Here is a 15,183-nt window from a genome sequence, read left to right as displayed (position 1 = left end):
AAATGGTGACTGTTTATTTTTTGTGGTCATGTCGTTATCATCTTAATCGCATCATATAAACGATCTTGTATGAATATACATGCATACAAGCAAATTATTTTTAAAAATTATACTTTTTTGTTATGTGAGTCTTCATTGTAACTTCGAAAAAACGTTACACTTCCTCCTATTTGGAGCGAGCGGTCAATTAAATGTTACTGAAAAAGTAAGCAATATTCAAATCTAAAGGACCGTTCCAAAGAGTTAGCAGGCCAATAGATTCATGCCAACTAAGTCACTGGGTCATTAGTTCGACATTGAAGGTTGCCTGCCCTATTGAAACAAACTTCCAAGATATACTTGCCTTCCAAAATATCATGTTCTGGATGCAGGAAGCGACGGAGGTGACAGATAACTAAGAAAGTGCAGCTAAAGTATGCAAACCTTTCGCAACATCTGGTTATCCTATTTTGTACAAAGAGAAAATATAGCCTTTTAATCACCACCTTCTTAGTGCAAAATCCGCTTCAAGAACTCACCCTGTTTTGCCAAACTTTCTAATTTTCACTGTCTTTTGGAAGTTTTTGGGTGAGTGGAAGGTTAACCCTACAGTATGTGAAAGCCAAAGCTTACCCCTTCTCTCATTTCTTAAGATTCAGAGTTGCTTTTGATGTCTTGGGGTCATGCCTTTGCCAGAGTTAATGTTAGAAGAGTTTAATGGATTGGTTTGAAATTCAACATAGATTAAAAATCTCTTGAGCCTTGGGAGCAGCGCCAGCCAAACCTGCGTGTATATCTTCTAGAGCACAAGTTGAACATCTGTAGAATGGTTTGCGCAAAGAAAAATGCCCCTTAAAAGTTCGCACCACGACTGGCCACATGACAGCTACAGACCCTCCCACTAGGCCAAACTCTTTCTATCTAAGTGGGAATTGTTTTTAGAGAAAAAATTATTTGGATACGCAGAACTAATTTTATTCTTTTCTCTCGACTCTCTTTTGTCTTTTTTCTCGACTACCCACAAGGCAAAACCCCTCAAAACGTGCAACATGACAGCCACTCAGTTTAGTTGCAGGGAGGAAGGCGACAAACGCATGAATTTGTTAATTTGAATCTAATGAACATGCGTGGGAAAGAAACTCGGGCATCTTCTTCCATTAGAAGCCACATCTTATCTCCCTTCTTTGTAGATCGCAGAACCTCAACGGCCTCACATGTTCGTGGCATCGATTACCTCGCTAGTGCTGCAAACTCAGCATTCAGAAAGAAACACTACATGACATTGTAATCGCTTCTTTCTTATTTTATACGCAAGAATAAACCAAACAGGCTCTTTTCTCGAGTGGGAAGCAAAGGACAAAGGGACAAAATTTTGACAGAAGCTACAGACTTATTAGAAAAAATAACATTGGCACTTCATGCCCACGTTGATGGAATAAAAAGGAAGAAAAGGCCAAGCAATTGGCCTCCTGTTAGATTGGTAACTAATGAACTCATGCTTCGAAAATGTCATTATCAAACTAGTCGATAGAAAAGAAGAGGGGAAAAATACGTGCGGTCCCTAAACGTGATTCAAACAAGCCTAGTTTGCCATCTTGGCGGCAGTTTAAACTTACCAAATCTATCATAAGAAAGAAATTAATTGTTCATGCATTTTTCTATAGGTGGAGTGACAGCGAACCTTTAACGCCCACTGGGCCACTTCTCATGTGAAGATATCTCTCATCAACCAAAGCAGCCACACAACCCATCATGTGAGAGGCTGAGAGTATGCTCAAAAAGGGAAGCTTGCTTCAACATCACTTCCAAGTGTACTCTCATTTGGTGAACCGTACATAATTAAGCAGGCAAGGCACTTATTTACTTCACCATATTGCTCTATCTCATAAATATTGCTGAATCCCTATGGGGAGCCCAAACAAGTCAAGATCATATTAGTGAAAGTCATTCGAGACATTCAGAACTGCTTCAGGACCTAGATATAGACTCTTAATACACCTGTCAAATAAAATGTCACACCAAAAGAATAGCACCCGTACAATGACGACCGAACTCTTACCAACCAACGACCGAACTCTTACCAACCAGCCAGACAAGTCGCAATCTGTTGGCTTTACTTCTAAAGCTACTTCATTGTGAAGAATTATCGGCAAACAAACTGCGGCCTTTCGTTTTTAAGAGAATATTTGACGCAAAAATAACTTTAGGGGACATTGGTCGCGTGAAGGTGTCGGTTCATGTTTAGATTTTTGAAAAAGTGAAAAAAAAAAAAAGCTTTTCATGTGGACACGTTTGGAACTGATTCTGACACGGCAAGTTCTCTTTAATCATTTTCATTTGTTGTATTTGATCATATTTCTTTGTCCACCTTTCAAGTTGTCCTGCATCTCTCCCTCTCCTGTTTACTTTTGCTAGTGGAGAACAGAGGCCAGAGCGGTGGACCAAGCCCAGTCTTATTGGGTGGGCAGTACATTGCGACCAGTGGCTAAAACCACATGGATGACGACGGATCTCTGAAATCAGAAAGCTGACGCCGGATGGCCGGCTAGATAATAAAAACGAGTACTTCTGATCTATAGTGTAGACCGTTAATCTTCCGATGCAACGGACCAGCTGACAATCTCATTGCACAGAATGGTACTGAAATGCACCAACCACCAAAACTCACGGAGCTCTTTAGAGGTTCTCACAGAAAACCCAATAGGTACGAAAGTAATCTCCGCTCAATAAAGATATAAAAGTTCGTAGATTTTTTTTTCTAGTGTTGTTTAGTAGGCAAGTGGAAGCTACCTGTTTTTATTCGTATCCAAATCTACCCTACCCCAGTCCGATCGTTACTGATATAAACGCATCTCGGGCTGTTCTGAGAAATAAGAATCCGGTTTAACTCTTTGAGTCTTTGACATGAGGCCTCCTGGCCAACATATATCTGAAAAGCAGACAGCAACGTCGGATAAAGGAAAGGAGACCCAGTGTTCTAAGCAAATAAAAAGATGCAAGTTTCAATTCTTTGGATGAAAAGGTACTAGCACGTACATGCCAAAAAAAGCGAAGAGATTTACTGCACAAAGAATGAATGAATTAAGAGCAATTAAATGAAATGAAAGTGTCCTACAATTGAAAAACTCCTTCAGTATTATCTTCCAAAAATAACAAAAGAAATATATACTACTAATCTTCGTCTGAAGCTGGCGGTGATCCAGGTGGCTGTTTTGGTGGCTCAGTTGCTGCGGTGGATGATCCGAAATCAATGAGTGGATAGACACCGGGAGGCCTTTCCTGAGGCTGGATAGACAACAGCTGTGTTGAGTTCCCCACTGCGTCAGCCCATCCGTAATGTGGTTCAGCCCTTCAAACAGATGCCCGTACAGTAACATGCATTAGAGGCTTTCAGGACAAAATACTACCAACAGTAAGTAATAGTTAGTGCTTGAACATGTATGCCACTTGTATATCTTACTCATAATAGGTTTCCTCCTCCACCACAATGTCCCAACTTTCCCCAGTCGTACTCCGACCATATTTATGCACTTTCCTGGGAGAAAATGGACAATGCAGCAACAGTAAATAGTATTTGTAACGTTGACAATTTGAACAAGAATGAGTTAGTAACTTGGTAGCATTGCATATTCTGTTCCCACTGCATGAGGGTGCAAAAGAATAAATAATGAATTCAATGCAACAGATTTTGGTATGGCAGTTTCCAGGTAGAACAAAGATATTCAAATTTCAAGCTCATAAGTCATAATCTTTCCAACAGAAATTTAACTAACATATTAATCAATATGATTCTACGTATATAAAACTCCAAGTACTGATTATTTGCTCACCAGTCACAGGCACAAAACATGAACATGTGCAAGAGAGTTACCCTGACAGCTAACACCAGACATGCAGCTACTAGTTTAACGATGCAAAAAGCTATGCACGATCTGGAAATTTGGGTTCCACACAGGTTACAATTGTGACTGAACAAGTATACCATAAAGGATCTTGGTGTGTGACTGATCTCGTTCTGAGAAAAATATTAAGGGAGAACATATCCAACTTGGAGACCCAAGTAACCTGGTTTCTTTAGAAAATAAAAAACTGCAATAAATCTGCCAGACATTTCATGCCATTTTTACTTTCTGGTGTTTTTAACCTTTTCTGGTTAGAGAGGCTAACAACATCAAATATTTTATTTCATGAATAAATGCTGTATATGTTCTTTTCAGTGATCAAGATATTTTCTGGAAAAACATAATTAGCATAGTGAACTTCCCTTTCCATAGCTTTTTTTTTCCTCAGCAGAACACAGCTTCACATGATTTTACATATTTCACCTGAATAATTTTCGGTAAATGGCAGTGCTTCTTACCCTTCATGAATCGTCTGAGACTTTGAAGTTATCACTTTGTGTTTTCAGCTTCGACTCTAACAACCAATCATGAAAAATACTTCAAATTACATGTTTATTGATATTCTCCCTTATGGAAAATGCATTCTTCCTCCTTTTCCACAGGAGAGAGATAGAGAGAGAGAATTTTCTCATAATTTGAGTATCCAACAAGTATTCCAATAATATACACATCTGATTTGACCCTAATGTACACGCAGCATAACTTCCTCGTGGAAGGAACCTTGAAAATGTTGGGGTACCGGTAGAAGTCAAATGTTGTTTGATGTGGGTGTAAGGTATGGCAAAACAATGAGCCAGGAAGAACTGTACTCGGGAGTAAGTAGGATTTCAAGGGGAAGAAGGTCTTGACATTGACCTACATATGCTGCCAACGAAAGAGGCCAACATAGTGCTAGAGTATGCTAGTTGAGATCCTCACAGAACGTGATTTTGAGACTCTGTAGTGATGTCCACATGCTTTGACAAGGAAGGGAGGCCCGCATAAGTGAATGCAGTTAGGAAACTCAGCTGCAAGAACCCAGCTCGGCAGCCCTGAAAATAAGGAGGGACCTGGACCATCAAATCTTCTTGGAACTCAGTGCTAATCCTGTCTCAGTTACAACTTACAACATATCTATGTGCATAGGTCAAGAAAAGGGAGATTGAGAAGCTGGTGGCTGAAATGCAGGAAGAAGGCATCATCTAACCTAGTAGCCATCCCCTCTCATCTTGGATGTTGCTTATCAACAAAGAAAGACAGGAGATGGAGGTTTTGCAATTTGCATGTCATTAACCATTAAACAGAGTCGTGATGAAAAATAAATACCTAATTCTGCTAATAGAGGAATTAGCAGACGAATTACATGGAGGAAGGCTTCTCTGCAAGGTGAGGGGGTCTAAACCAAAATTTTTAGGCTTCCTCATTGTATAGTGTAATCAAACCTTGAAAAGGGGTATAGCGGATAGAAAAAAGCCTCGGAAGCACTCCCCCTCCAAGAGAAGAAATTTTCCCTTACCCCGGATACTTTTTCTTGTTCTTCTTCTTAACTAGAAGGCCCTTAGCTTTTTTAATGGAAAAAACTAATATACAAGCATCCATCAGCTTCGCTTGTTTCAACTTGTTTACCAGCCTTAGAAGAAACACCATTTAGGGAGAGAAGTGTTTCTCAAAGGACTTGGGAAGGGCTCTCTCTCTCTCTCTCTCTCTCTCTCTCTGTGTGTGTGTGTGTGTGTGTGTGTGTGTTAATCTTTCAAGCTCATTCACTATGAACCAACATTACATGTTAATATGGGTCTTCTAATGCTTTTGGATGTCAAAAGTACAAGAGAAACTTTCCCCATGTAACGTTCTTATTCTCTTAATCTTTAGGTTATTAATCATCTTAAAAAAAGGAAAGAGCAAAATACACTTACTATAAGATAATTATAAACACACAACATATTTTAACTGTTAGGTAAGAAACCAGAGCATGTAACATGAAAGTAAATAAAAAATCCAGATAATTCCACCTGAAGAAAGAAGATATTTTCAAAGTGTTACAATGACGAGACAGGTGTTTAACTTTTTCCTCAGAAATATAAAACTATGAGCACATACCCAGTTCCAAAGTGTTCTTCTCCCCACGTCCTCGACCATCCTAAAAATGAGCAGCTATCAGTGTCTTAAGTGATAAACTGATTTACCTGATGCTAAAATTGCAAAACCTTTTTCTTCCACGTGAAAGTTGTTATGCACAATTCAGCACAAATCATGGAGACATTTCTCCAACTGCACATAAGCATAAATCTCAACAAGGTATAACATGTGTTGCTCTCTCTCTCTCTCTCTCTCTCTCTCTCTCTCCATGTGTATAGATATATAGATTTAGTTAGTTATCTGGCTATCTGCTTTTATATACCAAGCTAGGTTTTTTTGGAAATTGGGCACCTGTATTAGCATTGGAACCAACACCCAGGCATCCTGTGGACTCAAACTGAAAGAAAAAGAGAGAAACATCCTGCCGACATTCATTAAAGTGTAAACAAACCAAATCCAGGGTGAGGCCTAGCGATTTTTTTATTTCACTAAAACAAATCTTACTGAGAGTCTGCACTCATTTAGCTGAGACATTTACTTGTGGCTAACAAGCATGAGTGACCCTTCGAGTCAACCAGTGAACCCTAATTACAGGGAGGAAAAAAAATGTTGACCATAAATTCACGCACCAACCTTCATATTGCCGCACTTAAAACAATATATGCTAGAGGCATAAACTAAACACTAAGCTAATGAACAAATTAACAAACTTACGATCACCACTAGGTGAGACATGCCATGTCTCTCCTTGCTTTGCACCAATGCCAGCAAAAATTTACACCCAGGCATCCTGTGGACTCAAACCGAAAAAAAGGAGAGAAACATCCTGCCCACATCCATTAAAGTGTAAACAAACCAAATCCAGAGTGAGGCCTAGCGATTTTTTTATTCCACTGAAACAAATCTTACTGAGAGTCTGCATTCATTTAGCTGAGACATTTATTTGCGGCTAACAAGCATGAGTGACCCTTCAAGTCAACCAATGAACCCTGATTACAGGGAGGAAAAGAATTTGTTGACCATAAATTCACGAACCAATCTCCATATTGCCGCATTAAAAACAATATATGCTAGAGGCATAAACTAAACACCAAGCTAATGAACAAATTAACAAACTTACGATCACCACTAGGTGACACATGCCATGTCTCTCCTTGCCTTGCACCAATGCCAGCAAAAAATTTATCTTCCCACTTGTCTCCCCATTTGGTGCCAAGTTCAGTCTCTGCCCATTTATCGGTCCTGAGAACATAGAACCAAGAAAAAAAGAAGGCAGAATAAACAAAATTTCTCCAACTACAGTAATAACTAGGACAAGACATTCAACTGACAAGATAATGTTCAAATTAAACAATATGGAGACTGGAAGTCTTAATGTTTCACAACGAGATTTCAACAAATAAGCAAATAACTGTTAATGTAACATTAAAAAAATCACATTGGAATACCAACTTGAACTGAAAAAAACCACAAAAGTGTTATTAGAACAAATTCATATGAAAAACAATAGAATGAGAGCATATCGATATATGTGACCTTTGTGGTAAAAGGCACACCTAGATGCTAGGAAGCAGCCTAGATGCCTAGTCTGAGGCACCCAAGCAGCCAAACAAAAAAGGTCTTCCCTTTTAATATTTTAATTGGTTGCTTTTATCTTATAGCATATAGATTGAGGTGGAGGAGTCTCAAGACCCCCAGTGACCCAGTCTGCCCCTTTTCCTCTTTTTCTTCTTCCCTGCCACTCCTTTTCTGTCAATAGGATAGGCTAAACCTTTTTGTGGAGTCTGCCGCCTAGATCTGCCTACAAGCTTTTAACTACATAGCATGTAAGGGGCATAAGATGCAATTGGCCCATACTGTTTGCAGAATGGGATGCATGTCTTCATACATTACTGTGTTTTCAGATGTAAGTTCATTAATCCTTAACTTTGTGAAAGCATGTTCTTTCCACTATACTGAGAAAATACTTTGTACTTGCCAACCAAGGCAAAAGATCTAGAAAATGGGAAAAAATGAAAAGATATAGACCACTTCAATGTCTTGAAGGTCAAAAGGAAATGAAGAAAACCATTTTAATACAGATCCTGTCCCGTCATACTGCTCTCCCCATTTTTCCCACCATGACTGATCATTCAATCTACCATACTTGTGAGCACCTTTCTCAGTCCAACCTTTTGCATCGTACTTCTCCCACCTAATAAAGTCAGAAAAAGGCAAGAAGAACAGTATCACATTTTATGAATGTGGGATGTGGATACAGAAAACAAATGTGCACATGGAAAGCTCTGATAAGTTTGGAGTTCATTATCTCCAGCCCTCACCATTTCTCATACCAACCAGCATCGCCGTTTCCTGATTTTGCTTGTTTCTGAGCACTTCTCTCTATCCGTGCCAGGTTACTGAAAACAAAAGCAATAGACCACCTCAATACAACGAAATTTAAGTTGACAACCCTTCTAATAACCATAACAGTTCATAAGATTTGGAGACAACAGCAATGGCTATATTCTTATATATGTTCCAACTTCCAAGGAAGAATAGCTCCCATGTCAAAACATAACAAAATAAAGATATGAATTAAAGAAGCAAAGACAATCGGCTAACTAATATTACCATTTTTGGATATGCATCCATGACAAGTCTTAAGCCAGTAGTCTACACTTAAGGAAGTGTCACTTCAAATAAATTTGGACAACATATTCATGTCCTATGAAACTTTCAGCACCAGGATGCAATTTCTATGTATCAACGATTCAACATCATTGCCAATCATGATTTAGGAAAACCCTACGGGTCTTATTTATAGAAAGGACAGGAAAAACTTGAGAGAGGAATTTGTCAGAGAGACAACAGGAGCCCATAGGATAATCAAGACACCCAGCCAGATATTGACGGAGCCTCTTACATGGTAAAAAGAAAGTAGCAAACTCTGGGAAATCCAATTGAAACCATTTCACAGGACTTCGATTTAAAAAAAAAACTGACACGTATCTGAGGTCCAAATCTACCTGATCTCCTCAAAGCTCAGAAGAATAAGTTAGTTCCGGAAGCCACTAATAGTGGCAGTATGTAACGAATTTTCATATCCTAAATCTATACCTTTTTTTTCCTTTTCTCATTTGTTGACAGTCTCCAGCGTCCCTGAATTGAGGGACATAAATCCTATGAGTGAGGCTTCATGATAAAATAGACAAAATTCAAAACAATCTCTGTATCACATTCACCTAGATTACTTTGTTGTGGTAGTCAATGTCTATAAACAATGGTATTCTTCCTACAGTCCCAAAGATATCTGGGAGACTTCTAGCCATGAACAAGGCAAAATTATTGGTTGAAGAAAAATAAAGCACACTGTTTGTTGAGTTAATAAATAATGGGACCAGGGGATACTTGGAATAGCAGTTCCATTATCAGAAAAAAACATGATTGTACAATAAAGACAGCGAGACAGACAGTCAAAAGATTTTGACAATAATTTTCAGCTAAAAAGGACAACATACAAAACTTTAACAGGCAGAACAAAATTTCATTGAGAGACCAGATACTTCCACCATTTACACAACATTTAATTATTATGATTCTCAGAATGAACCACATTACGACAAAAAATGTGATGCAGATCTACCTCCACTCATCTTGATAAAGAACTTCTTTCCAAGTTTCCCACCATGAATCACCTTCTGCATTCTTTCCAGATTTCTCCACTCCTGAAAAAATACAAAATTGCTCACAAAGAAAAAAGAAAGTCAATATAGATGAAAGAATTGAACCATGACAAACAATTGCAGTCCAACCATGAAGTTCATTTCAAATAGTACACCAAAAAGGAGGGTTTTGGAGATAACAATTACTTTGAGAAGGTGACATCAATATCTCTGATACACATTTATCACTCAACAGCTCAAGAAGGAATAATTTCCTAGGACAAAATAAATAAGACAAGGAAAGGTTGGAAGACAGGCTCATGGCTAGTGGGTTCAGCAGACAGAAGAAATAGTGACAAAAAGTTGAACAGATGAAATAGATCAAACTTTTTCAGATATCAAGATGCAGTAGGTAAGAAATTTCTATTCATCAAAAGTGTTTTTACCTAGTTCTTTGTACCCAGTCCAGTCAGCTTTCTCCCACCACTGAAAATGAAACGACAAAAGTGCATTAACTAAAGGTACTCAATACTTAAGAAGTACAGCTAAAAGTTTGTCACAAATATCGTTTTGGGGTATTAAACAGTGAGGGTTTTTCAGGTATAATACGGCAGAGTTGTTTTTCTCGAGAAAATATTGGAAAAATATCAACAAGTTTTTAAAAATTAAAAAATGAAAATCTTAAAAATAACATGTGAAAATAAAAATCCGGTAACTAAAAAATGTAAAGAATGCATAAAAACGCAAAAAAATGGAAAAAAAATATATAAAACGTGTTTTTCATTTTTGCATTGAAAAAATGCATTTTTTCCCTTGTTTCTGTTGCTCTGTTTTTAGTGTTTTTTTTTCATGCTTTTTAGAATAAAACGTGTTTACTATGACAATGGGTAAAACTAAGAGAAACCAACTCTTCAACATAAGCATCAAACATAGAATGAAATTTCCTTTTCTTTTGTCATTTTTTTCATTGTTTTTTAGTTTTTTCTCCCCTTCAATATTCCTTTGAAGAAAGATCAGAGCCAAATGACCAATTCATTTTAGAGGATTCCTCTGGGAGTAATTTTCACCTCAAATAATTTATTAGTATAACCATGATCCTAAGTCTCACTCATTACCAATGAGAATATAAGCACAATTTACCATGTGGACTTTTGCCAAATTATCTATAATTCAAATTCATCTAACCCCAAGATAATCATGTCGATCGAGATGTATGTAAAAAAAAAAAAGTTACAAATGTGAAGCTTTAGAATTTCAAAATTATATATTCCCATGATTCCAGAAATATCTCCCAGATCCACCAGATGGCCACACAAGAAAAATTAAGTAAAGCTCAATTTACCGTTTCTCTCCATTCTGAAGAACCATCCTGGCTGCGACCACCCATGATGGCCCAACGACACCTATATCCATTTTCACCAAGATCCTCCCCACTTTCACGGTACCATGTACTGCCATCTTTATTTGTGCCAGACTCATTTACATTTTCGTTTAGCAAATTGATCCCCCAGTCTTTTTCACTAGCAATGCCAGTATCTGCGTCAAGCTTACTAGATCAGTTAAAAAGCAAAGATGAGTCAAAAAGACCAATACACAAGATAGATAAACTAAGAAATATAGTTTGTTCTACATAGACATGGTACAGGGTAACATAACGAAGCATGAAGGAAAAAAAGTGAGACATGTTAACGTATAGAATAAACCAGAGGAAATGTCAAAAACTAATTACAGAAAGTCAATGACAAACTCTCAAAATAATATTTTGAAAATTTTATTTGGAGAACTCTTGCAACATTCAAGAATCTAAATATGCTACTTCAGTGTAGAACCGAACCCCTCTTGGGTGGAGTATCACGAGATTGTGGAGGAAAGTTTTTTGGACTACAGCGAGGAAAGAACTGATCTTGCACGGAGGCATCCCTAGGTCTGCAAGTAAAGAAAGAGCATTTAACAGCTATATATATAAATGCAAAAGTTTCACAAATTTAGTAGATAAATATGGTCAAAACTTCCAAAGGACATGGAAACTAATATATCAGAAAAAACTTTAACAATTAAAAGGTCAAAAACATAGGGGAAACTTTATCCAGGAAAGAGGACAAGCTGGAAGATGCATGATAAACGGTGATTCATATACATGTACATGTCTATGTGTATTTGTACATGCTTTCCAAGTAATATAGGGTTCTCCTAACATATCCACGTACCAGTGCCTATTTGAAGTCGCTCTAGGGACTCCTGAAGCATGGATCAACAGACTTTGTGAGTCTTTCTCATCCATTTGCGATCTAATCAGCAATATCAGAAATGCCTACACTCATTATCTGATTCAAGTCAACTATAATAATGTATCCTTTCACATGTTTTACACCTTTAGTTCTCAAATGGAAGTTGACCACTTCATATCGCATACCTGTGACAAAGAGACCTGAAAAGCGTGCTAGAAGTAACATACTTCAACTGAAGTATATAACAAGGTAGAAGACGTATATTCTGAAGTTCACAAACCCTGCCAAAGAAATTTGATCCTAATGGTTTAAGTGAAGAAATTTGATCCTAATGGCTTAAGTGAACCGTGTATTATTCACTTAATAAACAATCCACTCTCCTACCTCAAACTGGATCTAGGGAATGAAGCAGCAAGTGATCTGACAGGATCAAACAAGAGATAGAGTAAAACAAGCCAACGAATGAGAGCAGAAGAAACAGAGGGGCACAAAACATTTGCAGACACCAGAATTTTACTGTTTAAAACTTGAATAAAGCAAAAGCTACAATTATCCGAAACCGATCGTTCCTTGTCATGCCAGGTAGTACAGATTTCAACGGACGCAACCGTAAAAAACAACAATCGAAAGCTTTTTGAAATAGCGTCCGATTCCTTTTTCCACAGACAAGAACACTAAATTCAATAAAGGTTTTTGACTCAGTCAATCTAAATCGATACTACTCGAACGCCGCACCTGAATACTTAAGATTTTGCCATGTACCATGCTGTGCTCGACACCCAAGCAAATAGATTTTGTCATGTTTAAGCATTCTCATACAATCTGCACTGTTTCTTAATTGGTCGGCGAATAGCCAGAAAATCCACTTCAGCCAGAGGACCTCGGCTAGGACCCCGTTGTTTCACTGTCCAACCATCCTTCCAGGCACCAACTCTAGCATTTAGAACCTACCATACGAACAACATTTTCCATATCGTAGATGGCAGAGTTTATCAAGTTCACCCACTAAATTCTTAGATGAAAGCAGACAAGATATTAACTTTTCAACTCAAACATAAGCCGCATTTCCCTTGCTACTCTTTTCGAATCCTTTCCTGTCCATGGAAAGAATTCGAAACGTCGAATTCCTTGCACCAAGATCGAGTTGTAAAGAAGGAAAAATGAAAAACTACCAGGCATCCAGAAAACTCGCGAGAAACACCATACATACAATGCAATGTCTTGACAAACAAAGCACCGTAGGAGAAAAAAAAAAGGAGGCAAATAGAAACAAAGCACCTCGCAGCGGTGAAGGGCCGAGATTGCAGAGCGCGAACGCGAGCCTCCCGCGGCCGCTTCTTCGCCGGCCCCTCCCACGGGCCGCGCTCGAGCCCCCGATCGACGGCTTCCTCCGCCCCCTCCCCGCTCCCGGGCTTCACCTTCCTATTCCGGCTGGTGTCGGCCAAGCCGGAGCGGTTCGAGTCGAGGGAGACGCAGACGAACCGTCGGCCAAACGAACACGCCGTCGGCGGTCCGAACGGTTTCAGCCTCAGACCGACGTAAGGCGCATAAAACGCCCCCCAGCGGCTCGCCTCCATTTCCCCCGCTCAGTTCTCTACCTGTCCATTAGCGACGCCATTTAAATGCGGCAAATACTAAAACCGACAAACCCTAGGTATCCGGCAGATAAAGGCGTCGGAGACAATGCCGATCTGATGGTTGAGGAGAGGACGAAGAAGGGAGCCGTCCGCAACGGTGCTGCCTTCTTCCCTCCCACTGTTTACGGATGGCGGGGAAAAGGAAAAGGAGAGTAGAAGGATGCTGAGTGAGCAAGTGTCCGTTGGCTGGGAAGATCGACGGCGACGGAACGCAGATACAGGGGAAGGCCCTGCACGTGATGGAGGCGCTGCCGGGACAGCGCCTTCCCTGGATTATTATATGCCAAGCTTTCAAATGTGCACAATAGTAAAATTTCTCACAATCTCCTCCCTGATTTTGTTTTTGTTTGTTTCAGAGTTTCCATGGCCTGCTCTTAGGATAATAGAGACACCTAGATGTGTCTGTCATATTAACCTTTGTTAAAGTCGCTTCTCAGTATCGTTCTCTTGCAGCCTTTTCATTTTTTGATGTGATTTCTTGAAAAACTAATACCGATAAACTAATCTTAATTTGATTTAATATTTAAAATTTCAGACGATGGGAATATATGTATATATATTTACAGTACCAAATTCATAATAAATTAAGTGTTGTATTAATATGGTCGTGAAGGAATTTGGAGATTTATGCAGTTATTAAGTATCACACTTAGTTGTTCTAATTTATAGTTTTTTCTTAATGCAAACTAAAATCGCTTGCGATATGAGGCAGTCACTAGTGTTCTTTAATAGGGCGCCTGACGAGGCCGGAATTATAGAGTTCTATAGAACAAAGAACTTAGATTATGAATTATAGATTCATTCTTGAATCAAAATTTTAGAATTATGATTTTGCCTATGAGGCTGAAGTATGAATATAGAATTTTTATTCTGTTCATCCTTAAAGACATGCATGTCATGATGGTTTTAATTCATTACTTCTACAATTTTAATTATTATTTCGTCAAATACATCATTTTTAACTATGGAACTAATTCCAAATTGAAGTGGAATTTTGTTTCTAAAATTTCCACTTTATAATCAAAATTAAGGTCATCAAATGTTCGATATTTGTTATAAACTTTGGCTTTATATGTCTTGGTTGTAACTTTTTTATATAAATTGTAACTGACTAAAAGCGCATATTGAGATATTAAGCATTGTAATCAATTACAAAAAGCATAAAAATAACAATAACAAAAAAAAAACAACAACTCCCACTTGTTCAAAATCATGTTACTTTGAGAGTCACAATCCTTGTACGTCTCATTTATTAGATGCAGCAGCAATCATCCTTTTGGCGAGTGCCTCTCTCGCACCAACATGTTGTGCATTATTTCTTTACCACATATAAGGAACAATTAAAGGCCTCATTGAACAAAAAATCCTGAATATTATTAAAGAAAAATGTGGTCATGATCATTTGTAGTTGTCTTATCCAACTTTTGAGATAAGGATATCCTCATATATATGTAGACACTATATCTTAAATTTAGAATGCATGCATGCATGCTTGTATGTATGCAACGAGAGACATGAACTCCTAGGCATCATAATTGATTGTAAACAGGCAACTCTTTATGTTAGCAAGCCCATCGCGTCCCGAACGCTTTGTGGTGACCAAGAGACGAGGAGGGAGCATGAGTGCGCCACTGTAGACCTAACAACACCAACAAAGGCACGTCGATGTGCCAAACAAAACATACATACAGCATTCAAATAGAAATAACAAAGACAAACACGGTTACCATTAATGGAG

General features: G+C 38.4%; 1 protein-coding gene across 2 annotated transcripts; it reads right to left on the bottom strand.

Moving 5' to 3' along the window:
- Positions 1–3,052: 3,052 nt before the first annotated feature.
- On the bottom strand, positions 3,053–13,781 carry LOC116261461 (uncharacterized). 2 transcript variants are annotated; one of them, XM_031640232.2, is made up of 11 exons: positions 13,087–13,781; positions 11,415–11,506; positions 10,923–11,116; positions 10,027–10,066; positions 9,562–9,643; positions 8,258–8,335; positions 8,005–8,130; positions 7,057–7,178; positions 5,958–5,997; positions 3,440–3,619; positions 3,053–3,328 (listed from the first exon to the last, which is right to left on the bottom strand). In XM_031640232.2, the coding sequence occupies exons 1-11, from the start codon at positions 13,383–13,385 to the stop codon at positions 3,151–3,153; spliced, it is 1,431 nt and encodes a 476-aa protein (XP_031496092.1). In that variant the 5' UTR covers positions 13,386–13,781; the 3' UTR covers positions 3,053–3,150. The 2 variants fall into 2 exon arrangements, with proteins under 2 accessions (XP_031496092.1, XP_031496093.1); XM_031640233.2 differs by having other exon boundaries at positions 3,440–3,514; positions 13,087–13,774.
- Between the last annotated feature and the right edge of the window lie 1,402 nt (positions 13,782–15,183).

This window comes from Nymphaea colorata, chromosome 9, assembly GCF_008831285.2.
Source record: "Nymphaea colorata isolate Beijing-Zhang1983 chromosome 9, ASM883128v2, whole genome shotgun sequence".
NCBI lineage: Eukaryota > Viridiplantae > Streptophyta > Magnoliopsida > Nymphaeales > Nymphaeaceae > Nymphaea > Nymphaea colorata.
Note: the sequence above shows the minus strand (reverse complement) of the source record. Positions and strands in the feature narration are given on the sequence as shown.